Source organism: Glossina fuscipes, unplaced genomic scaffold (assembly GCF_014805625.2).
Source record: "Glossina fuscipes isolate IAEA_lab_2018 unplaced genomic scaffold, Yale_Gfus_2 61, whole genome shotgun sequence".
In the NCBI taxonomy this organism is placed as follows: Eukaryota; Metazoa; Arthropoda; class Insecta; order Diptera; family Glossinidae; genus Glossina; species Glossina fuscipes.
The window spans coordinates 653,421-680,986 of record NW_023998433.1 but is presented as its reverse complement, the minus strand read 5'-3'; the positions used below and the strand labels follow the sequence as shown (position 1 = coordinate 680,986).

The 27,566-nt window shown below is 34.2% G+C and overlaps 1 protein-coding gene across 4 annotated transcripts in view; it reads right to left on the bottom strand.

Annotated features, from left to right (window-relative positions):
* LOC119637989 (protein nutcracker-like) overlaps positions 1-27,566 on the bottom strand; it is a 91,066-nt gene that overhangs the window by 16,313 nt on the left and 47,187 nt on the right. Inside the window, exon 1 of one of the 4 annotated variants that reach the window (XR_005247361.1) lies at positions 23,852-24,266. The exons of 2 other annotated variants lie outside the window; for them this stretch is intronic. Coding sequence is in view for 1 of the 2 variants with exons in the window: in XM_038034492.1 (XP_037890420.1) it covers positions 8,135-8,145 (11 nt within the window). In the remaining variant the exon portion in view is untranslated. Of the gene's footprint in view, positions 1-8,062; positions 8,146-23,851; positions 24,267-27,566 lie in introns of those variants that run through there. One more of the 4 variants, XM_038034492.1, reaches the window with a different exon arrangement.

Here is a 27,566-nt window from a genome sequence, read left to right as displayed (position 1 = left end):
CTACCAATAGCGAGAGATCTAACATTTACTGTAATAAATATATTTATTTTTGAAATTCAATCACAGAGTTTGTTGCTATTGAAGTGCTTACGAGTTTTAAAGGAGAACAAAATAAAAATAAGTAAAAATTCTATAGTCAGGTAAGACCGAACTTTACGTACCCTACACCACTTCGCTTACTTAATAACACATTAATAATTATACACTATCTTTATGTAAATGCACAATTTTCATAAAAGCCCTCATATTGGCGGATACTCAAACGTCAACCTGGTCTAAATTTAGCAATCTTAATTTGCTTGGTAAAGATTTCTTATTTTCCGTATGCTTCCCCCATAGCAAGCTACAAACTACATTTTGTCAGTACAGAAAAGATTATTTTCTTCAGAGTCTCTATACATGCGGCAGTCTAAAAAATAGACCTATGTGATCCAAATTCCCTATGGTTAATTTACATAGCACCAATTTTCATCACATTATAGAATATTAAAAATTATACTATTTGGGTGTATAAAGGGTTATTTTCCTTTTGAACACTTATATAGATGCAGATCCGAAAAATTGACTTATGCAGTCTAAATTCGGTAAGGTTAAGGCAAAGTTTCAAGCAATATTTGTTCTTACAACGACTTGTCAAAATAATGTGTCATATGGCGAGCGATCGAATAAGTTGTTCAATCCAATCTATTTTTAAAAGCGTGCGTGCTTGAGACAAAACGAACATTATTTCAACAAAACAAAGTTTTCTCAAAGCATTTCAAATCCAGATATGGATAGACAGACAAAGAAGCTTAGATCGATTCGGAAAGGCTTCTTGAATGGAATAACATAATAAAAGATGCGCCTATCTTAAATCCTTCTGGAAGTTACATACACCCGCATAAAGTTATTATAGTCTCTACCAGAAGCGTAGAATGTAAAAACTGAATTTTTAGAAAAATTACAAATGTGCGTTAATATGTCTGCGAGTGGCAAAGAAACAATACAAGACAGATAAAATGTGATTAGAGTCAATTTGAATATGTAATACTCATTGTAGTGGTAGCACAAATTAAAATTTAAAAACATTATAAAATTTTTGTTTCACATCAAAAGAAAATTTTCTTTATTGATTATTATTATTATTGAACAATGACTTTAAAATGTATGTTGACCTTTCTGTACCAAAAACTTGAATGATAATTCAACAACGCTTATATTTAATCTTATATTTAAAAAAAAAGAATTAAACAAAAACTAAGACTAATTAAGACAAATTTCTATATGCAGAGATGAGAAGACACCCTACATTCATCTATTGTATATATGGACAAAAATCAGTGCATTCTAAGCTATTTTTAAAAGGCACAAGTCCAGACAAAGTGAAGTTAACTTTACCCTCAGTGGCAGGATATTGTGTTAGTACCTTGATGTTCCTTTATGTTACTTATATGATCTGCTTTGGAAATTAATCTGTTCTCCGAAATTTACTTAACTCTTAAACAATTTACCTAAGCTCCTTTAATGGCATTCGACGGATTTCATTGAATAAATATATTTTTATATGCGCGTATGCTATTTAAATACAATATGTGGATAGGTGCAAAAGAGCATATGCATGACAGCAGTAAAGAAGACTGATGCAAATTTCTTCTTTTTTCCGCTCAAGAATTTTATCGAACGTTCTACACAGAATTTAGGCTCAGTTTGGTATATAAAAAAAAAAATTAATAAATAAATGGAGAAATCAGCAAATAAACAAAAAAAAAAATCAAGCATGCCTGTCTTTTTACTTTAAGTGTGTGTTTTTTTTTCTGTGCGAGCTGAAAGTAGAAAATCTTCAAAAGATACTGCTGGTTCTTGCTAGCAGCATGCTAGATTCGTTATCCGTAGTTCCTACGTATTAAAAAACTAGTCCCCCCCCCCCTCCTCCACCCCACACACGCCTCTTCCACCACTCTTCCCCGCGGGACCACCGTTAGGTATTACTTCACGGAGGCTGATTGTCCTTAGCACGCTGATTGTCCTACGATGCTTCAGACCTCTTTGCTGGCACTTAACTCCTACAATATTTCACTTGGCTCTATTTGGCATCTACCATTCTCCAACCTCCCGTAGCGAAAGATGCTGTATTTTGCATCTTCGTTCGTTTTCGAGCATGCAGGGCAATTTGGCGAGTTGTCGTACCCGAACCTGAACAGGTACTTTCAGAAACAGCTATGGCCAGTCAGGAATTGGGTGAGGTAGTAATTTACCTCACCGTGTGGCCTTTCGATCCATTGCATTATTTTTGGGATAAGAACGAACGTCCATCTTCCTTTCGTTGTTCTTTCCCAATGCGATTGGCAAGTCCTTATCGACGCTAGCCGCTCTTCTTTTTTGATGGACTCTTGGAAGGAAGCATTGTGGCACCTTTCATGGATGCGCCTCATTTCTTTCGCCATGATAGCGATTGGCGTGGCGGCAGCAATCACAAGGGCAGCAACCACCAACACTGTCCGGAATTTACATACCTGCCTTAGCGCACTAAGACGATATATTGCCGCCAACTTTCGGTACACTGCCTTCACTCTGAGTGCACCGGCGCAAACTGAGCTTTCGTATGTAATGACCGAAGTTATCACCGTAGTTTTTACTTTTCGAGTGGTGAATTTCGGGCTTCCAATATTTGGCATAATCCTTGCTAACGACTCCTGGATGCCGGCAGCTTTCGCAGCCGCGTTCTCAATATGGTGCTTAAAGTTGAGTCGATGATCGAGCATAACTCCAAGGTATTTCAGGGCAGATCACCTCAATTTTATGCTGTACTAGTTCTAGCCCCTTCTCTTCTTGCCACGCCTTCACATTAACGATATCCTCGTTAGCCTTCGTTTCTAATGCGTAGCGCATTTTGCAACCACTACGATTACGATACAAGACGTCTGGCTTCCTTCATATTGCTTCCTTTAAGTGTTTGGGACTCCATCCGTGCTAGGAGTTTTTGTGTCCCCACTCCTTTTGCTCTAAAAAGCTCTTCGCCAATAAGTTCTGGTATTGCTTTATCTTCTCTGCCGAGGAAGTCTACCAACACGTACGGTGGCCTCTGCGGAATGATTGCTGCTACTATTCGCCGGAGCGTAAGCAAACACGTGACTTGCGGCGTTCTCGGTCCTTTGACCTTTTTCAGGATGACTTTATATGCCCTTCCCCACGAATTGATATCGGCATCCTGGCATATTCCATCAAAGCTTCTCCTTTTGCTAGCTCTTATGACTTCCGTTAAGTCACTGCACAAGTCTCTGTAGAGTGTAAGCAGTTCAATAAAGTTTGCCCTTCCTCTCGAACGCTGCACGTTTCGTCTGCCTTCAGACAGTTCGCTCTCAAGGACACTATCTCATCGGTCCACCAATAGCATGGAGACCCTCTTCTGCCTGTATTTCTTCTTCGAGGCTTGGCCGCGTCGCATGCTTCTACAAGCAGCTTTGTGACGTTTTTCTGGAGTTGGCCAGCCCGCTCGTAGGAGTCCATGATAATGTTAAAGACATCCTCGTCAAAGACTGAGTCTCTCCTCTTCGGCCCGGTAGTTTTTGGCCACCTATTTCCTCCGTTTTCCTGGTTTCTTTGTCGAGGAACATGGCCTGTTTGTATACTCTTCACTAAACGACCACTTGCATCTCTCCGCTAGGCCGTCACTAACAAAAGTGAAGTATATTTTCGACCCCATTCCTGCCTTACGAAACCTATCGCTCCGCCCATTATCCAGAAGAGATACTTTCAGCACGGCGAATGGTTCCAATGAGCTTCATTCTCTCGCATTGCAGGCCCTACTGCTTCACTAAAAGGCCCAAGCATTGACATCGCCCGCAATTATTACTGAAGGTTTCTGTCGGGCGTCTTCCACGAGTTTGTCAAGCATGCGCTGGAATTCGCTTTGTGTCCAGCTTGGAGAAGCGTAGCAACTGTAGCATCATAAATTTTTAATTGTCGCCCTTACGAATCCCCTGCGCTGGCAGTCCACGTTCAAAAGTGCTATACAGCTACAGGCGCCCAAAGTGCCGCTTTTTTGGACGCATCGGTTACCTAGGTACACTGGCCTGCCTTTCGATATGCTTCGCTCAATGGTACCAGCTCCACCTCTTTCTCAACGACCGTTTGCCAAAGTAGGTCATGAGCTGCTTCGCCGTGGTTGAGATTAATCCGCATTATTCTCATTTCCGCGCTCTAATAGCCAGTGTCCACTAGAGCAGCGGACATTTTCCGCTTTCCGCCACGTGCTTTGCGTCCACATTCGGCGTCCCCCTGCAGAACATGCAAGAAAGCTCCTTAGTGCAGCTTTTCGCAATATGGTCTTCTTTTCCACACCTCCGGCAAACTTTTGGCTGGCCGGATGGGCCCGTACATTGCTTCGCCGTGTGCCCAAACTCTAGGCATCGGAAGCATCTCAGCAAGGATATGCGCTCTCTGATCCTACAGATCACCCAACCTATGCGCAGCTTTCCGCCTGCCAAAAGTTTACCGGCTCCTTCCTTCTTTAGGGTTATGAGCGCCGCTTGGGCTCCACTGTATGCCTTCCTTAAATTTACCACTTCTGCGGTTGTCACCCGGTATTGGGACTTAGGTGCGTTGCTTATGTCCTCCCTGGTGGTGACTTCGTTGATGTCTTTGCACTCGATTATTTTGCGTTGCTTCAGACACCTGACTTGGGACACCCCTCATAAAAATGAGCCCAGCGGCAGTCTGAGTTCTTCCGCTTTTACTCCGGCCTAGTTTAGTTGCAATAGAACCTCGCCTTTCTACGTTATTTTTATTTTCTGCACCGCCTCCTCAAACTGGCTTAATTGCGGTTCGTCTTTAACCTTACCCGCATACCCGCGTAGGAGAGCGCGCTTTTATCTGCTATGATAATAGCATCGGGTCTGCCCTTAAGACGTCTTTTTGGCCGGTCTGCCTTTCTCTTCTTTTTCGATCTGGCTCTAACTTTCACACATTTCACGTCCTTTGATGGGTGATGGTCGTTAGATACGTTTGCGGCGTGCTTTTCGGCAGCCTTATGTATGGTGACTACGTTACGACGTTTGGCGGTCGGCGTGTCCACGTCCCCGGGCTGCTGACGTTCACGCGCCTCAGGCTGCGTTCGTTTCGCCCCGCTTGCATTCTGTAGCGGCGAGGTTTGCAAGCCACCGTCACTTCGGTCCATCATCTTTTGCGCGTACGTGTGAAGTTTGGAGACTCTTATCACTGGTTTGCTTGCTACCATTACTTGCGGCATCCTTTTCAATCCGGCATCTTTCATACATCGTTCTGATGCCGGCTATTGTGTCACGCATTTGTTGGTTTATGTGCCGCCTTTTTCCATCGTTCTCCTGCAGCCTCACCAACAAATCTTTTATATAGCCGCCCAGCTTTACGAAGGCTGCCACGTTCTCAACATCTACTGGTGTGTGATTTGACTTCTCGGGGAGTGTTTGTTCGAGATAAGGCTGCGTTTGGACGCCTACTGGCGACCATATTAAACTTCCGCTCACTTGGAACGCTTTCATTAACATGCACAAATACAAATGTCATACAAACAACATTATACCGAGAGATATGCCCATGCAAACATCGACCCAGTTTTCAAAATAAACATATACTTTATACACATAGGAAACGGAACTAAGTTACTGTCAACTGTTGGCTTGTTATTGTTTGAGAAGTTTTTATTACTGTCATCTGTTGAAATTATAATATAAAATCTTTGAAACGAACAAAAAAATAACCTATACAAAAATTTTTTTATTAAATATTCATTAAAGTACAATTTTTGTGTGAAAAGGTGAAAAACTACATCAACACGTAAACAGATTCGCATGAAAACACTAACGCTTCAAAACATTACTTGCATGCATGTATGGGCAATGTGTGCATAAAATATCAAATTCTCGTAATTATGTATACAAAACTACTTCGTTATATGTAAAAGAAAAAAAAATGTAAGAGTATGAAATTATTAATTTTTTTTGTGAAATATTGTTAAGATCCGCAAAACACAAATTGAATATTCCAGAAGTATACATCTACATCTGTACATATTATATTATTATATATAATCGTGTGTGGATGAGCGGAGAGCACATGATACAACTTGACTTACAAAATGCATATGTATACATGAAACTATTATACTCTTCCAACGCCAATATACACAAACATAAACATATTATCTATATGCTGTGTGGATATATATTTATATGTCTATGGATGATGATATATTGTTTTTCACATATAACTTTTGTATTATTTCCAATATTAAAATGGATACGGATTTCGTTATACTATTTATAATGAACAGAAGCACACTGTTATAGAAACCGCACATAGCGTAAATACATTCTCAATTAAGGCAAGCATCTTGGCAAATTTACCCATTTAGACGTTGTTTTTTACAAAACTAATCAGAAGGTTCTTAACTTCTAATCAGTCTGTTAATAAGATAAAGTATGCGTGCCTTAGGTTACTTGATTTAGATAGCTATTCATATAAATATTTTAAATTTTGCTCCTTCTCCTTTTGAAGTCTTTTTAAACGCTTTTAAGCTTATCAAATTCAAATTAAAAGTTCATCAGCTCTACTCTTTCACTTCAGTTTATGTCATCTAAATTTCCTTTTTTATGCAGATATACGAAATAATAACTTATGGACGGGGCTATTATTTACTTTCTTATATCTTTAACACACACAAAATCTGCAACAAATACTGAAGATATATATTCTATATATATAATACTGTGATCAAAAAGTAAAACCAATATTCAAGTTAAATTGCGCGGGTGTGACGAATATCAGAAATGTTTTTTCTTCTAAATCGGTCCCACCGTGACAGGTCTCTGTGTGAAATCTCGCATTATAAACGCCATTAGGGTTTCAACTGCAGTTGGTTTTGTAAGACATAAACCGTATTTTTTGTGATTTTTATTATGTGTGATTTTGTTAAGCAAATAAATTACAGAACATATTATTACGAAAGATGAGACTTGGTTCTATGCATACGAGTCACAAACAACTGATTAATAAAGTGAAAGATGAGCCAAGACCGAAAAAACCGCGCCAAAATCGCTCAAAAGTCAAAGTGATATCAACAGTTTTCTTTGATTATAAAGGTATTATGCACAGTGAATTGCTTCTGCCGGACCAAATCGTTAATAAGGAATACGTTTTAAGTGTTTTGAATGCGATAAAAAGCGGGCAATTTGATTTGGAAGAATAAATAGATTTAAAGAAGAAAGATTTAAATTGGTCTTATGTCTTAATTATAGAGTACTATATATATTATATATGTAACATATATGTTGCCTGCTTTTGGACGTGTTATATATCAAAATATAGGTAATTAATATACGCGCGTCTGGCAGTGGAGGATATAATAATAAATTTTATTAGGGCAAATAACGAACCTGATAACCCTTCTCTAATAATTCTCTCTAATGATTGCAAAACAAAAAAGTTTTCAACTAAAATATGAACATAGGAAATCAAGTAGAAAAGTTTTTATACCATGTTATATATTTGGTTTATCGTTAAAAAAAATGCATTACCTCAGCACAGGTAAAGCTTTTTTCGTAAAACAATACAAATTGGAAACATTTAAATAGATGTATATACGTTCACGTTAACACATTCAATTCGCACCGTGCTGTATTGAAACCGTCAAAAAATTGCAGATATAATATTTTTCTTTTTCAAGATTGCTTAAATGCCCTCTTTTTAACGATAAAAGAAAAATTGAGGCAAAAATCAATAGAAAAAAAAAATTCTACGATCTGTTGAAATCCTGTGGTATTGAAACTGTTTTATAGTATTCGCAGATTTTATACTATGTTGTACCACGTTAAACGGGGGTCTCATGTATATGTGGTTCCTTATTCATATACAAGAACCATATTCACAAAGTCGACAAACAAGTGCAAATAGAACCATTAGTACATATAAAGGATAATCGGTAAACGAACCTGATATATCCAGAAATTTATACAATTGGTTTTAGTTTTATTGACCATGAAGAGTGGCAAATAAAAAGCATTCATTTAAAGATCGTATAAAAACAAAACCACGGAAATCGAACGCCCTGCAAAGCAAGGTTTAAAGTGCTTCACCTATGATGCGTTTTCATTTTAGTAGGTATTGTCTTGCTCTTCTTTTAACGCTTACCTGAAAAGAGAGTAAGAGAGAAAAACATATATTAAATTATTAATTAAAATGAAGATTCGTGTGAAAATAATAATAATAATAATAGAAGGGGCTAACAATCAATACGTCGTGCTGAATAGCAATTTAAGGAAAGAGATGACGTCTTCAAACGGTAGCTGAAAGCGCTAGTATGATATTCGGTATTCCATAAAGGAAGTTTTGGTTGTAGCTTTCCATGATCATCATCTGTTGATACCGACTAAAATTAGGGTTTAATCGGTTTGAATGCACTTTCGACGATCACAGCGATCGCCAACATTAACCGCTCATATTTTTTGAGGAATGATTATAACGTCAAAAACATTAAACAATGAATAGTTTTTACACAATCATATATTAGTTATGCCTCTCCCAAAATTTACCAAAATATCGGCGCATATTTTCATTATATGACTTCAAGAACTTCTAATTGATTCCTGCTGTATAGTAAGACATAAAAAAATCAAAAAAATCTATCCCACGTTTTTTTGGCTTTAATTATGTTTGCAAAGGTCTCGCAAAGGTTCCTTCGTTAATTTTTGACTAAGAAAATTTCAATCACGTTTGCAAATTAACTAAACTCTTTTTTAATAAACTTCATTTTAGATTTGCGCTAGTACCAGCTTGCTATTGCTATAATCAAGTTGGATAAGCAATTAAATATTTTCTGAAGAAAATATTCATCCAAATATAAATATCATACAATATTCTAACGTCAAGAAAGTACAAAGGATTGATTATAGGGAATACTGCGGGTACGTTTGTAATAACTCGTTCTTGAGATTTCGATATACGTGTAACCACTTTGTGAAGTATTTTTGAGAAATGCTCTTAGAATATGAGATTAATAGTGTGGTGTCACGTATCGCATAGTTGAAGATAAAATTCAATTATTGAGAATGAGGTTCAGTGCAAGATAATTTTAATGATCATAAGTTTATTAATTTTTGAAATGCTTCAGGAAATAGGTGTTTGTAGTGTTTGTGTGTTCAGAAACAAATCTATTATAATCTTTACTCCTAAATATAGGCAATTAGAAATTCAATTTAGTTTTAGCGAATACTTTTCGAATTCTCGACAATTAATCTTAAATTTAATATAAAATGGAATTTGAATTTATTTTAGCGAATTCCCCTCCTTTTTTTACAATTAATCTGAAGATTAATATATAATGAAAACATTGAATTTATTGCCGCAATTTCATTTGCACATTCAATCGCTTCTTAACTTATTTCATTCATTTGAAACATAAAACACTTGAAATCGACTCCCATTAACTGTGAAATCAGTACAATTGTGCGAATGCTGTTTGCTTGTGTGTCGACATATTTGTTAAAACATATTTATATATATATATCCGTATATATTGTATGCACGTTGTATATATCGTCGGCAATAATTCCCAGGACCAAATAAGAAAAAAAAACATGTGTACTGTAAAATTTGACTTTATTCATCACTATTGTCCTCCTAAAAAGGAACGCAATCGCACCAACGTATTCCTAACGTGCCGATGTCCTTTTTAGAGAACGATTTATGTATACTCCGAAAATTGTGTACAATTTCCGCTATGGTCAAATCGTTTGGTGCAGTCCCGCTGGGGACTGAACCTTGGGAAAACGGAGAATAAGGCAAAAAGTCGAAATTCATTCACGTATTTTTGCCAGAAGTAACATAAATAACTTGGTTCCGAAATAACATAAGTACCTATAATAATTCTGTGATGTGTCATAAACATTTGCGCGGCGTTGCTTAGGGTTTGAGAGTTTTTTAAAACAATAGCAAGTTTTTTTTTAAAGACGACATCTTTTTGTTGGTCCCGAAAATTATTGATGAACATTTTATATGTATATATTATATGTACATATTCAAATAGCCATATGAAATTTCATTTTATCGTATAGATACGGTTCATTTTATATGTAGGTATTGTATGTTAAGCCAGCATTCAAATATTATATATGATGAGCAGATTAAAATGAAGAAGAAAACGAAGAGGAAGAAGATATGTGTGTGTAGATTAGTTTATAAATTGCTATCGGGATACACGTTCGTCCGAGTGTAGGCAGCAAATTCTCTTGAAAATACAATTGAAATCAGTATAAGTAGTTTCACAAAATGTATGCGTTTCAGGCATTCAAACAGATTATTTGAGGTAAAGGAAATGTTAATGATAGATATGGAATTAGAATTGAAGCGCTCCGATAATGAAATTCGGCGGCGAAAGTTTTAAAAGGATTTGTTAAGGTCCCTCAAAAGGAAAGAATATTAAGAGCGGTCAGTATAATGCTGATAGATTTCAATTTGTGCCTACTTCTGTAGTCAGTTTCGAACAGATACATTGACTGTCATATATTAAATAGAAGGTGCTACTTATCGCTATGAATTAACGTATAAATTAGAAATTGGTAAATTTCATCTAGAGTTATACCACAAAAGCAAATTCACAATTCTATGTATAAGTAACTAAAACAAAACTTGTAATTTACGTTGAATAGTCAAGAAGTCCAATTTAATGCTTTTAATTAGGTTAGATAATATCGTAGAGACGGCTTACATATCCTTTTCCCTTTCCTTAAGAAAGACTTTCCAGCAGCGAAAATTAATTAAAAGAAGTTTTTTATTTACCTAATCGCTAAATAAACGTTACGGTTGGTTACGGAGCAGCCTGTTTCATTCAAATAATGCTTATTTAATTTCTTATCTTTCGACGCTCAGAAAACGTAGGTTTTTATATGACTTTTAAGTCACCGCCAATTTACCCCATCTTCACGAACCAAATCAAATCTCTACACTTTTTTGGAATTAGATATCAATAGTACTCAAGCGACGTGAAATAAAAGAAAGAGAAGCATTATGTTATGCATCCGCACTTACAAGCTTTACTAACACTTGGAGTGAACATATGCCATAGAAGTTATTTAAATAAAATTTTATTAACTCCCAGTAAAGAAGTACTTATTTATTATTTATGTTTTGATTTATTTGCTATGTTTTTATAAATATCAACAGAACATATGTCTCTAGAAGTTTAACCTAGATTTCGTGAACTCTTAACCACAGAGAGCCCGATAACATACGAAGTGAGAAAACGCCTCTCACCGTCCCAAGTTTAAACACTCCCTGAGTACTAGATGAAGGTACTTTATATGGACAGACATATGCCCGCTCTGGTAAGAGCTAGACTCATCTAAAGCCACACTATAATTGTTGTGTTGAGTGGATTGTAAGGGTTTGTGGTAATGGTCAATGATTGCATTTCCTAGAATATATATAGAAGTTTTGTTCAATGCAATGCAATGATGTTCCACTCTGCTCAACACGAATCCAAATACTTTGTCCTTTTTTGGCGCTAGCTGCAAGAACTTCTGACATCCTGAACATAGTTACGTAAGCAGAAGAGATGAAACAACTTTGAAATTAGGTTCACCATGTCCTTCTTAATACTGAGTATGAAGCTACCGATGGATCTGAATAAAGTTATTTTTGTTTGCATGTAGACATGCATGAGAAGGCAGAAAGTATGTGTACAACAAATGAGATTCATTTCAGCTCATCATGGGTAAACGGATTCTCACTTAAGAGAAGGTTCACCATATTAGGCATTGACGACTTCATCGCAGATGAAACCTCATTTGTGTTATTTTTTAAGTTTCGGTGGATTGATATTGTTGTTTAGTATCCAGAGTTTGAGGTTTTCGTAAGTACGAATCGTAATATTCCCAAGTGCATATATATTTATACGTATATATGATTTTTTGTGCATATTGTATTATATATGATTTTATATATAGATTGTATATATATTTTATATATTTATATATTTGTATATATTTTTGTGTATTATGTTTTCTTTTTTATAGTCTATCGCAAAAATCTCGCAATCTCATCAGGAACTTTTTGGTATAGAGTGTGAGCGTCGGGGAGGTTTCTTACATTTGCTTTTGATCACACTATTAATGTGATAAAATTTATCCAGGCTTGCGAAAAGCCTAATTTATCCTATAATTCATTGCCCGTAAAAAATAATCTATGCTATTGTACCTACAAAGTATAGTCATTTGACAGATAAAGTGGTAAAGTGATAATCGATTAAAGTGTAAGCACATTTTCAAGAGATCGGGCCATATTTGCATGCATCATGCTGCTTAAATCAGGTTACGTTTCATTTGATCTGAAGACTAGTAAAAAATCGTAATTTTTATCACATGAAAAAAAGAAGTTATTTTCTTCACTGTGAAGGCGTTTACGTACGATTCGCCTTGAATGTTTTAACGAATTAACTTGAAAATTTAATTATATTTGAAATTTACGTTAAATGAAGCAAATAGATATAATGGGAAGTATAGTTTTTATACATGTAAAAATATTGATGAAGCCTGAAAGAAAAGAGGAGATAATGCTGAAAAGGGACGATTGTAATTCTCACCAACACCAAAAACATTTTCAAAGTTTCGGAACCAATGGCTCGTACTCTTTTTAAATTCATCGCCAATATCGGAAACCAAAATGCCATCCATATATTAATAAATAATGATTGTAACGTTCTCGTAAATGTAATCCAGTCACGAAAGAATGGAACTTATTGTCCTGTGTAGATTTAAGAATAAAGCGAAAAAATTCAAATAATGCAAAAAGTGCATTTTTTATTTACAAAAAAAAAAGGGGCTACGAATATTTTACGTAATAGTCCTGTAAAAAATGCAGTACGGAAAAAATTATATGCGAATCTTGAGAATCATTTTTCTCGCAGATAAAGGGAGATATATTGTTCATACACCTTGGAGGGTAATGTGCATTTCTGAAAAATGACATAAACAACTGGAGAAAGTGGACAAGTTTTTGGATAAAGAAGATATACCTATAAATTATATTGTCTTCTTGAATGTTCGGACGCTTAAATGCTATAAATGGGTATCTTCCGAAAAGCATTCTATGCTAACTCAAACTATATGGCCTCATGTTTGAAAATTCGATTGAATAGAATGTACGGAAAAATGTCCATAAGGAAGAAATTAAATCAATGCATATATCAATGCTCTAAATTCATAAGGCTAGCGAACTCTAGCGTCTATGCGGGTAGGGAGAAAATCTGTAGTCGAGAAAAAGTATATGTAACTCAGCAGCTTAAATAGCTAATTAGTCCATCCATTTACTGTACAAACGATTACTATCCACGAACTTCTCTGAAGTAGACAAACTTTGAAATGAAGTTTTTCTTTCAAACCCAATTATTTTTAAATACCGTAGATTCGTATACGATAGCATTATTTTTATTCGCATCGTTGTATATATACACATATTTCTCTTTGCGTCGGCTTAAACCGAAAATAATTTCTAGTTTTTCTGCTTTTTTATAGTTATTAAAATCGCATTTTATTTATTATCCATGCGAATTCCTTTCAGCAACACTAGCGTTTGGATTGTGAGAAAAAAGACAGCCAATGGCAAATTGTTTTGTAATTGACACTGAAATTCACACAATTACAGAGCAAGTCTTCATTGCATCAGCGAGAAGTAGATATAATAGAGAACCCTTTTAGTGCATTTATATGTTCGAATAAGATGAAGTTCCAAATTTGTTTATTTGATATCCATCCGTTTGTCTTATCGATTGAAATGGAAGAAGCTTTTGTAAAATATAAGAATTGAAACGAACACACAAACTCTTGGAGTATTTATAAATATCGAAAAATAATTGATAAATCGATGTTTTACATATAGAAAGTTTAAACTTTGGAATTACAGTCCAAATTGATCCATAATAACTGAAGTTAATGGTACTACGATCGAGAAGCACTACACACACAGCATAGGATATACTTGTTCTGCAGGATAGGTAACAGAGTTTTCACAACATAATTGACATAATTGGACACATTTCCAACATGACATTCTCCGCAGATTTAATTTCGTACATCTAGCAATTTGGCAATCTATTGTTAGAATTCGCACTAACGCGAAAATCGAAATAAACAACGTCTTCGTGCTTATGATCATGTTTCTAGTTCGTGAATCAAGTTTGAAAGCAGCGTGATTTATTTACAACAAGTAGCGTATAAAAAGAATTTGAATAATAATCAAAAATCCTCACGCTAGACTGTTCGAAAAATTAAACAAGTAGTTATGAACTTACCCGTGTTGTTAGTCCCCCTACAGTTACAGCCCCTAGTCCTTGGTTGATTAAATGCCTATATTATTATATCGTACGCGACTTGTGGTATAAAGTTACATTGGGACTGTGCGGATGAAGTATACAACAACCAAAAGAACTTGGGATAGACCTTTTATTATATCAATCGATTCAGACAGTGACTCGGAAGCTTGTTTGTTTCTCTGTCCCTTTTTCCATTTGACGGCGAAATTTTCGCCATATTTCAATGAGATTTGGTATGCCGACATATTTTGGCACAAGGATGATTACTTTTTCGATCCTATGTAACGCAATATCTTGAAAAATCGTTATATGAATAACTGTATTAAGCTAAGTTGTGTAGGGTATTTAATGGTGTCCGTCGCCTAGTCCACTTTTGATATTTATATACATATATAACAAAGAAATTTAAAGACTTAAAAATAAACAGAAAAAGAACTCTAACTATTTTTAATAATGCCAATGTATTTATGTCATTGTGTCGTAACTCGTACACACGCCGCATATTATTATAATTAATTAAATACAAGCTCTGCTCAAAAATACTTTATGCGGAAAAGAAAAATTAGCGTATAATTAAACATAATAGTCATTGCTGTGGGTTGCTTTCGCGATTCTTGATGATGCTTTCTTTTTTTACAAAGTAAAAGTTTCTTAGACTTATCATCGACATAGGATTTTTTTATTGCCTTTACAATATCTAAAAAAAGTTGTAAAGCCCCTATAAGTAAATATAATACGAAGTAATGTTCCGTCTTCAAACCCTTTCGACGAAGAATACACTAAACTTCCAGAAAGTTTCCGCACTAAAAAAATCATTAATAAAGTGCAGCATGCGGTAATCGATCTTCGTCGATTAACTAAAGACGGCTTAGTCGAGGCCGTAGGCTCTTAAGCTTTTTGACTAGCTCAGTACCGCATTTGCTAAGTTCGGAATGAACGATAAGGTTTTCGGGTACAATTTTGTAAATCTAATCACACTTAAATTATAACAAAATCCGGAGACTTTTCAACGCAAACTACAAAATGATAAAAGTTAAAATCGATTGAACATTTCACGCTTTTTTATAACAATCACCGACGGTTGGGGAATATATTTATTGTGTCAAAAGGATAGCAACGGCTAGAAGAAAGTTTCATAGACCACCCAAAAGTAGAAATCTTGTTAATCAGCATCAAATTCTCCTTCGATTAAAGCATGTCTATCTGTCCGTCTGGCCGTTTATATAATGTCTGTTGGAAACATTCTACTAGTCGGAAAAATCAAGTTGTCGACTTAAAGAGAAATCAAAAATTTCGACAATTGGCCAAACCGGTCGAAAGAATTACATGCAGTCGGAAGATTTCTGTTTTTCAAAAAGAAAAGAAAGTTTGCTCTTGCTCGTCACTCATAAATTACGGTAAATAAATGTGCAAAACTTTCAACGTATATTCTATGGGCGATGTTGTAGTGTATGTACAAACACCACAAAAAATTAACCACGCCTACGCAACGCTAGAGTCTATCAAAATTTAATTTATTCTTCAATGCCTTTATAACGTGCAGAAGCAAGCTTTAAGAACCTCACAAAATTCATAAATTCTTGGCCAGTTTCACAATCGGAATACATCTAAGCATTTTCGTCTGTTCATTTGTCCGTCTGTCTAACTGTTTGTTATCTGGGGTAAATAGTCTGCCATTCGAAAAATGAGGATAACACCTACAGATTTGAGAATGGCCCTAACCGGTCAAAGAACACATTTACAACGCCCACGCAACAAAAATTATCATCACCTTCGCTTTCTGTGTCTTTTGCTTATTACTCATAAAGTACAACAAATGCACCCTAGAAATTTCCACTTCTATTCTGAAAATAGAAAAAACCAGAAAGTGGCGCCCATCCGTTATAATACCATCATCTTTTAAGATAATAATGATGGCTATAAAAGATTCGATGGCAACTGAATATGATTTTCTTACTTGATATATTTTACAAATATCATCTTTACAACTATATAGAGAAAAAAAGGCGAAAAAAAAATTCGTTCGCTCATAACTGTGAAAATCAAACTTAATTCAAGTCAATTTTTTTTAAAAAATATTCTCTTGTTGATGCACAAAAGTATGGGTTCATGTTTGCCACTAATCTTATGTGTAATCTGCCAGATAACCACAATTTGATAAGATGCCAAATTGTCCTAAAATCTTATGTGACACAAAACGTTTACGCTTTTTAAAGCAGAAATGAAAATAAAGAACAAAAAAAAAAAAAAATTTGAAAACTTTTTTCTGGTCTTGTTAGCAAAATAAACATATTAAAGATTATATACCTCAGGGTCTGACCCAGAAAATAAACTTATTTGAAAATGAAAAACCACACCAAACAAAAATGAAAGAAAAACCAGATCCGATCAAATAAACTTATTCAACGAAAAGCACTATACAAAAAAAAAAAAAAAAAAAAAAAAAAAAAAAAAAAAAAACGAAGAGAAAAAAAGAAATTGCTGATAACTACGACAAAATTACAAAAAGAATTTCAAATAACTGTGCCAGTGAAATTTGTGATTGGGCCAAAGTGATTTCTACCCAAGCACACTCCGTGCGGGTTCAAACATCATCTTATGTTGAAGAATAACAATAATTTAATGAACAGGTACACTTTATGATTTTTTGTTTATTTTTTACTTTTTTCTTTTAACAACTTTTACTATCCGTTAAACTGAATTCATTTTTCCTAATAATTTACTTGAGAGCTTTTTGCATTAATTCAGTTTATATAACAATAAATTGGTTTTTTTTTTTTTGTTGCTACTATTTTATTTTGCTTTTACTTTTATACTTATCTTATTGCAGTCGTCTCTCAACGTAATATTGTTTGTCTTGTTCTTTAAAAATTTCTATTGTGCTCTACGTAGTTAAAATGAATAAAAGGAAAGAAAAAAAAAAAAATAATAAGAAAGTCATATTCGATCGTGACCGAATCTTTTATACCGATCACCTTTATCCTAAACGAAATAAAAAAAGTAAAAGAACTAAATTTGCCTACTCTACAATACGGAATGGACGCGACTGATTTTTTCTACAGAAATATACATATGCATATACATGAAATACATTCAATATAAAAGTTTTTGCCGCATAGGTGTGCGGGCGTTGTAGACGTCTCCGGGGAAAAGTTTATGTCGCTTCCAAGTTCTTGTGCAAATTTGTAGGCGATATTTTCATTTTCGCTAACGGGAAAATTTGTACTACAATTACTATACAGTTGCGTAGACAGACAGACGAACAGAAGAACAGGAAAACATATTTAGGCGTATTCTAAATTTAAAACTGGCCAAGAATTTATATGCTTTAAATATTGTTTCTGTCCATTATAAAGGTATTAGAAAGAGAATTAAATATTAGTACCCTATAATATTGGATAGGCGTGGCGTTTCCCATTTTTGGACAGATCTTACAACATCGCCCATAGAGTGTATGGTCAAACTTTTGTACATTTGGCTTCTACAGTTTATGAGTAAACGAGCGAAGAATCAATTTTTCATTCCTTTTGAAAGACAGAGATGTTTTCACTTTACGTGCCGCTGTGGGCTTGTCCTTCGACCGTTTTGGCCCATTTTCAATACCAATCTGCATTGAATTTGCAATGTTTCTCTTAAATTTGAAGTCGCTTTTTGCAGCAGACTTTACGCAGACGTATAGACAGCTAGGCGGACAGACGGACATGCTTAAGTCAGTTTAGAATTTGATGCTAGTCAAGAATATATATACTTTGCGGAATCTATATACTGATGCTTCTTTTTGGGCGCTGCAAACGTTTTAACAAGATGAATATACCACTCACCCTTCGGTGATGCGTATAAAAAGAAAAAGTCCAAAGCCTCTTGTTCATTTCTATGTTTACCTAAGGATAACAAGGACGAATGAATTAATGTCTATGAATATTTTTTTTTTTTTTTTTTTTTGAAAAACAAAAGGAAAGAATAAAAACTAAAAGGCTCTTAAAAACAAAAACAAGAACAAACTTTTTAACAGCTTGAGAGCGAACTTTAAACACTCAACAGCTTAAACAAAAAAAAAGTGACTGTTTATTTTTCGCGATTTTGTTCCCCTCAATGCAGATACAAAATGTAAGGCATTCCCGAAACAATTCATACTATTTTATATATTATAGACAAAGCTATAATTGTTTGCAATTTTTCACAATTATGGGTAGGAACATGACTACTACAACTACAACACCCATACGCCTATTCAACAAAAACCTTTATTTCGAAAATAGAAAAAATCAACCGCGCCCACTCCATATTGTAGAGCATTAAAATTTAGTTCTTTTACCTTCTCTTCTTTCTCTTTTTTAGTGTGACGGTGATGGATTCAAAAAATTCGGTTATGACCGAATGTAATTAATTTGCTTACTTACTTTTTATTCTTTTCAAATGTCTTAGGCAACAATATCATCTAATCTTGACAGATGAAGCAAGCTACGTGAGAACTCAGCTGATTATGAACGAATACAGACTTCAATGTCTCTAAAAATTACATATAATGCTGTTACAAACGGAACGAAGTAATTAATGTACCCAAATATACTAATGTAATGCGCATAAAAATTGTATTTTACTCGCAGGTTTCTAATTTTTCCATTTCTAAATCGTAAAATCAATGTTAATATCCTCTAAACTTATGGTGGGTAGTATTTATCCTTCATTTCTCATTAAAAACTTAATAAGGAAGCCAGCAAACAGATTTTATTTAACTTTTTCTTTATATCTTTTATGTTTATATATGTGCAATTAGTACGTACACGCGTATTGTTTGCAAGGCATAGAATTGCAAGCTGATAGAGATTTTATAAATATATATTCAGTCATTATATATATTGTTTAAAAGATCGTAAGAGTTTTCCGTTTAAAATTTATTTAAACATTTTCTTTTCTTAGATGTGTCTCACGTACAATTTCCCCACTGACCTCTGTGCCAAACTTCATGTCAATATTATAAATTGGTCTTTAATCGTTGAATTTCAAGAATAGCCTGAAGCAAGCTAAAGCTAATTGAAAAAATTTTGAAAAAGTGCAGTATAAGAAAACGCACTGATCATGATCAAAAAAACAAAAAATAAAAAAAAAATGAATAGTTGCCCGCAATATATACTACCACGAAAATTAAAGAAAATTTTTCCAATTTCTTTTTCAACAGAGTACTGTAGTTACGCGTTTCAGGTCAGTATAGTTTTGGATACGCATTTGGAACGCATTTTTGCTCATCTCTATTAAACTCTTCATAAATTAGCAACGAAGATTAAATGCCTACATTACATGGTGATATTGAAACCTGTCTATCAAAACTATGCTCTGAGATGAAGTCGAAGATTTATGTTCCCCTCGTAAATTATATACTATATAAACAAGATAAATATAACATACTCAAGCTGACTCTGATCACATTTTATCTTTCGTGTACTTTTTCTTTCTTTACCAGTCACAGACATATTAGCGCAAAAATGCATCCCATAAGCATTTAAACATTCGCTGCTTGCTTATAAGTGAAGTCTAATTTTCATAAGTGGAGGAAAATGATTCTAAATTTTTCAGAAATTCAGTTTTTACATCCTACACCATTTGTGTGGTGAGAGATATCCTTACCTTTTATTATACTGAGCGATTCAAGATTCCTTTCTGAATCGATTTAAGCTTTTCTGTAATCCTGTCGATCTAGCCATGCGATGTCTGTCCAGTCTGTACATTCTTGTGTACAATCTACACTCCGCATATTTTGAGATATTTTCGTGAAACTTTGTACACTGACACGTTTCGGTATGATTCGACCTATTTTCATTAGCGTTCGTTCTTGGATCAAAGAACGGCAGTGTACCACATTTTGCCATAAATTCGCAAAAATTGTCACCTGCAGGTTGAACATAAAAATACATGGACAAACATCAGACGGACAGACATTCCTAGACCAATACAAAAAAATGAGATGGGTTTATCTTAAAACCTTCTACTCACACGTCCGCACAAATTTAATATACCCTACACTATATGTGATGTAATGTGTAAATAGCTAATTATAGACAAGGTAACAATAGAGTACAAAATACAGTACAAAAATAGTAATCGTCTAAGAAATTATTATAATGTTCATTAATTTGAGTATCAAACCTATTTTAGAAAGATTCAAGCAAAACAACATTTATTACATGGTAGAACAAATTTATGTAAAATTATATGAAAACGAAGGACAATGCACACCTATGCTTGTATCTTAATATGTGTGCAATTTTTGGGTCCGATCCAAATGCATATGCAAGCACATGCATATGAACATAAAGTTGCGGTAATGTATACATTTGTGTTAATTATCGTGCATGAAATAAAAATATTTAATTTTTCACATCTCCGTAGAGACAAGCAAGTTTGCTTGCATATACCAAAGGGTCAAAAAAGAAAAAGTAAATAAATGATGATAAAAGTGATAGATGACTAAACTCGCGATGAGAGTAGGCAGCTCAACATAGTTATACATTGGACTAACTATAATATGTGATACAATTATATAGAACGTACATAAAATTATTTCCTAACATTTTTTCAATCAATTTCTCACAATCAAATCAAAATTTTTAAAATTGAAAAAATATTGAACCTCTATGTAATCAAAATATATACAAGTTTTTATATTCAAAAATTGTCCCAATCCACTTACTTGTGTAAAGTAATCACTTATTAATAAAGCTATCGATGTATAGATGGCTTGGTTTAATATTTCTTATCATACCTTCATTTTGGAAAATGATTTCTTTATAAATTAATCAAAAGGCTTTTCTTTCATGCGAAAATATAAAAATAAAATGTTTAGAAAATCTTTACAAAATATAAAAAATCAGCTCTAAAAAATCCAGGTAAGAAGTTAATAATTTTTTGTTTTTTATATTTGATCAACCACTTCCGAGATCAGGTCGTCATTGCGAAGAATTATAGATAGGCAAGAGCAGGAAAATGCTTTAAAAAATCGTTCCAACGACACTATTGAGTTTCCGGAAAAGCTTTGAACGGGTCGTTAATCAATTTAGTGAAAGTATCAAAGTCCTGGCAACTTTTAACGGAGTTAGTGACTCGCTTAATAAGTTGCTTGCGTAAAATATAAAGTAAATTGAACAGCATTACAAAGAAAGTTAGTCGAAGTGGAATTGGGCAATCGAGGCACTCCCCGTTCGCTGATATTATCAAGATTCCAGTGATTAAGATTGCCGGTCCGTTGATAATTAAGCCCAAAGTAATACTTTGTGGTGATTTCAATGCAGACTTGCACTGAAAAGTGGGAGTCACACTCCAATGGGTTGCGTGGCTCTATATCAACTGTTGGGTTGCAATTGCTAAACTCCGGACCACGTTTTAAGCCGGCTGTTTTGGACCTCATTTGTGTTTCTGATAGTTCGCTAATAATTCATTATGACCAATTGATACTTGGTGGGATATGTGATCACGGGATATTGGTTCTTATTATCGATATCTACATCAGTTGTGATACCCATAAACAGATGCTGTGTAGTTATAGACATTTTTTGATGAATGATATGCAGTGGCTATTGTGTGCAGGTTTGCTGAAGCAATGTTTCGTGCATTGCCGGTGTCAATGTTAATTTCTGTTACTTTATGTATTGCCTGTCCTTGCTATTTAATGAGCATGTGTCATGGAAGACATATGAAGTTACTATCTCCAAGTCGTCATGGTTTTCCAGTGAAGTCAAAAGGGCAACTAGACTTCGTAACGGGGCTCACAAAATTTAATAAAAACAGCCCTAATGCGATTAATTGCGAGGCTTTCCTTAAGTGCAGGAATAGGATTGACAATGTTACCAGGCACAGGAAAAGACTACTTTATTAGGCTAATTGTCAATCTTCCTTCTGAGTCGCTTTGAAAGAATTTATAGTGTGCAAAGTTCGCCACGGAATACTGAATGGCTACTTCTTGAAATCTAACTGTAACCGATCCCTGTTTGCCAACTCGGAAGTTATGTTTCGGCAGCACTAATCAAGTTATATTAACGAAGACAATATTGGTATCAGGTTTATCAAGTTGGTTCTCCGAAGTGTTATTTCGCCCTTGAGTCATGTATTCAATCACGTAATAACAACTTACTCATTTTCCGAATGTTGGGATATAGCGAAGAAGGCGACTCCCATTGGAAAAAAGGCATCGTCTATTCTTTCTGAAGATTAGTATCCTTCCGTTCCATCAAAAGTTTTTGAACGCCTAATAGCTGATCAGACTGTATTGCGCTTGAATTATAAGAACTTACTTAGTGGTTAATAATCGGGTTGCAAATGTGGGCATAGTTGCAATACGGCGTTGCTGAAAGTTATAGAGGACGTTCGTCCGAGGTATGATAAGGAGGATTGGACCATTGTTGTAATGATTGATTCCTCTAAGACCTTTGATACTGTTGATCATAATCTATTACTGCAAAAACTTGAGGGTTATTGTGGCTTCAGTTCGCGATCAATTCAATTAAATCTCAGATAAGATATCAACGAATGTTAATTGGCGATGCTTCTTCAGAACTCGAGCTAATTACATCTGGTGGGGACACCTTGTGGGAACAAGGATTAATTTTGGGGCCATGTGAAGGTTTACAACATATATTACACAGACGGCCAAGCGGACAGACGGACATGCTTAAATCGACTCAAAATTTGATGCTGAAAAAAAATATTTGTATATTTCTCGGGGTGTCTGAAGATTCCGTCTGGACGTTCTGATAAATTAAATATGCCCTTTATTTTTCGGTGATGAGTACAAAAAAAGAGATCGAAATGTTAGCGAAAAGCTAGACTGATTGGATCAATTTTTATTTAGTCCGAGAACTATTGATTATCTGAATATGGGAAATAATGCTGCTTAATTGCCGATTATAAATATTTAATTGATTGGGATCTCATTTCTAGGCTTAATATTATCAGACAACTTGGAGTAATACATTTTTTTGTAGAGAAATTCGGTTTTGGTTGTTTTATTGTAATTTTATATTTACATTAATTTCGAATCATATTGTCAAGGCTCGTCGCGTAACCATGAAAAAGGGTACGCTTGAAAGTCATTCAAGTTTTATATCGTAATATGCGTTTAATCAAGCAAAATTTTGCGTACTTGAGACAAAGTTTGAAATTGTTATCAATAAATGAATACAATGTGTTCACTACTCTTTGAAATCTTCCCGGACCAATAACACACGAAAGCGTAAGGATGAATGTAAGCAAAAATGTTGATAATGGCATAAATTTTTCGATTGCTGATGTCTTGCAAAACAGTTTGAAAGTAAATTTGGCGTAAATCGAAAGACCTGCCCACGCAATATGTCCCAGGTCGAACAACAATGATTGATGAAAAATTTATTAAAAGCAAATTTCTTAATGCAAAAATTTTAAATTTTTTAAAAAAAAGGTTACATTTTGTTTATTTATATTTTATTTTTTGTTAACTGTTTGTATGCAAAGAAATCTAAGAATTTTTAATTTGATAATAATAATTAAAAATTTTTCCTTTACCTTTGCGAAATAGTTTCCATAGCTTTACCCGATCCCTTGAACTGATGTTTTTCACTTTGCTATTTTTAATCGTATTATTACAATTAACCATTTTAATTATTTTCATGTCATTGATGAAATTTTTTCATTACTGCGAGAATGTTTTATCGTAAAAATATCGGCAAGACGAACAATTGCGTCATTTATAAGTTTGTGTAAACGACACTGGCACTGTTATAAGCAAATGTTCACGGCGCACTAAATTTTTAATTGTCGAAACATACACGAATGAAATGATTGATGAGCGATTGCAAAATTTTCTTTATTCTAAACAATATATGCCGAGAAGAAATATGAACTGTTAACAATAGCAATAGCTGTTCGCAATAAACAATAAGTAATTTTTTAAAAATCTGAACTTGAAAGTTAGATAACGTTTAAATAATGATTAGATTATAAAGAAAGTGAAAATACATTATATTATAAATAATTTAAAGTTTTGTTCATTATCAAATATCAACGCTTGATAAATTGCGAGTTTATTGAAAAGATTTTGGTTTTTATTTTATCTAACGCCTAACTAATACGATATAGTAAAGATATTAGATTAAATTTGTGGGAACGTCCGCGACATTGAGAATAAGCTGCGACACGCTCACATTTTATTATGTCAATTAATTCAGAATCATTTTCTGAATCGTTTTATGCATGACGTTTCATCATTTGCTTGTCTTATTCCTATACATGCATTTTTGCGTTCAACTTTTATAGTTCAATTCCCTAGGTATTTCAACAGCACTTGCTACTTAGCACTCTGGTATGTTTTGGATTCTCGGTACATGTTATCACGGATTCGATTTGATTTGATTTGATTTGATTTGATCATTTTTACTATCGCCGCCCATATGACGACCTATTTTGAAGAAGTCATAATATATGAATTCTAATAATAGATCTACCGATAAATACTGTCCGTTCAGGTTACAACAAGTTTCAACATATTTGCGCATATTCATTTGACGTAAATATGGCTCTTTCTTTTTATCACTGTATGTATGCATACGGTACGCTCGTGATTGCTGGGGGAGAGGAAGGAGAAAAGGAACGATGTCATAGTGGGGCCACCTACTAATTTATATGCTAAGGGTCTTATTGTACAAAACTTCGAAATTCTTGGCGCGATAGCATGCCTAACGAGCATTCGACAATTCAAATAGCATAAGTTAATGATAAGAACGAGTGTGTAATACTCTAAGTAATTAAGAAAATTATGGTGCATAAGTATAGGTCAGAATTTACTCTGTGGAGTTGATCATGTTAAATAAATACATAAGGTGCCCTGTGTGAAAAATTGCCTAAAATTTATATGTGGCTTCCGTACGTCTTCCCGTTCCTTACTTCTTTTCGATCGTCACCATCTTACACGAATAGGGTTCATCCTGTGAGTTATTGGTCATATAATAAAAAAGAAAAAAGTTTGCAAAGTTTCTAAAAGAATTTAGGTTGTGCGACAACCAAGAATATCGTGCCAATTTCAGCCAAAACGTTTATTAAAGCCCAGTGAATGTTTCAACTTTCAGTTCAAGTTGATACCTTTAGTGAATCGTAAGTGGCTAATAAATACAATTACTTTTATTATGGACTTATTTTTGGTCTTATTGTGATAAACAACGTGAAGAACCAAATAAGTTAGTTTTTCGAACGAAGCCTCAGTTGCATGAGTAAACAGTAAGGGGGGTGGATAGTCAGACGAAGATATGAATGGTAAATCAAGTAAAGTACATTTACCCGTGGGCAGAGAGTAGATAGGTAGATAGGTGGCTAAATATACGGATATAAGATATAAGAAAGAAACGAAACAGATGAAAAAATGGACAAAGAGCAAGATATGAAGGCAGATATACGGGCAAAAACACGTATCAAAGCACCACTAATATAAAGAAATTAACTCATAATCTTACTCTGGCCGAATCTATATATTTTCTTTACATATATACTTAACAAATATATGCAAGAGTATTTTTATCGTATAGGGTCTTATGACCCCATGAGGTCTGCTTGGATAATATAAATGGAATATTAAAAATGAATATACATCTATCACTGATTACTTTATATATAAACCATAATATTATTTTCCAATCAGATATTCACTCATGATTTAAAAATAAATACATATGAGCGGCTATAATATTTATATAACAAATATATTTTTTTTATTCACTAGCAAGTTTGACTCATTGCTAGCTTTATTAATAATATGAAAATAATGAAAATTGTAGTATTCTTATTTAAAAACAAGCAAGAAAGTTATATTCGGCGGAAGCCGAATCTTGCATACCCACCACTATATTTTTCGCATTCTACTCTCTAAGTTCATTTATTTGATACCTTTATTTATTATTAAAAAAGAATTATTAACAAAAAATTAATTGCGGCGTACACCATATTCATTTTAGAATTTATCAATTTGTAGGCACATAATGCATCTTCATTTGACGACAAAATAAGCATTAAGCATTCCGTCTTGTTTGCCTGTTGATAATAAATAACCGCAAATGTCAAAAAGGCGAAAAAAACAATATTTAATCAATTGTAACTTTGTGTGCTCATGGCCGATTGTTTTCATTTTTGCACGTAACTAACTTTCTAACTTTAATAATTTCCGAGGAAGGAGCAAAAATCTAAAAATTTTATTTAAAAAACCGAGTTGCGTTCAGTTTACGCTCCACTGCGCGCTTCTGTTCCGACCTATTTGGCTCACTTTCAATGCCAACTTGCGTGTAGAAACTTACAATGTTTCTACCGAATTTGAGGTCGATATCTTCATTTTTGCGACAAGGAGAGTGCCAACAACACGCACCACACAAACCCACAAACGGACAGGCATGGCTAAATCAATTCAAAATTTCACACTGATCACGAATATATATACCTAATACGAGTATATATACTAACTAGGGTCCCTGAAGCTTCCTGTTGGTTGTTATATACATTATGGATAAAAACAAAATGAGTATACCCACAACTTACAGTGATGGATATAAAAATCCTATAGTGTGAGAGTAAAGATTAAGCACTACAAACCACCCTACACAATTTACCCAAACAAAATTCCAAGTTTTATTTCCATATTAAATCTATTGCCCAAGAGAATCTCAAGAGCAGAAAGGTCAAAAAAATTGATCTACATTCCTCAAATTTAGTAGAGTAAATTTATATCTCCACTAAGTGGATTGAACCGAATTGCATATACCAAATTATTACATCCCATTTTCGTAGAAACTTTTACATTTTATAAATATATTCCTAGGAAAGGATTTTAAGAAACGCATACATATAATCTTTCGTTGACTTTTTCATTAAGTATTAAAAATAGAATTTTTTTCATCAGATAATCGCTTATGAATGACCGTAAAAGTGAGCCTATTTAGTATATGGTCGTTGATCGAAAATACATCAATGTACTAAATGTCTTTGAAATATCGCAAAAATTTGTAATCGTTAAATACGTAGGCAGGCAGACAAACAGACGGAGAGACTTTTAGCTAAGCTGAAATTGGTTGAGAAATTGATTCTGAGTTAATTGATATACATCCTATTGGATATTGTACACATCTCCATGAACTTAATAAATCTTGGACCACAATTGGTTATGATATAAAAATGTAAAAATCAACCTTTAATACTGCTATCGTCATAAAATATATTCTCTTGAAATTATGGTGCCTTTATA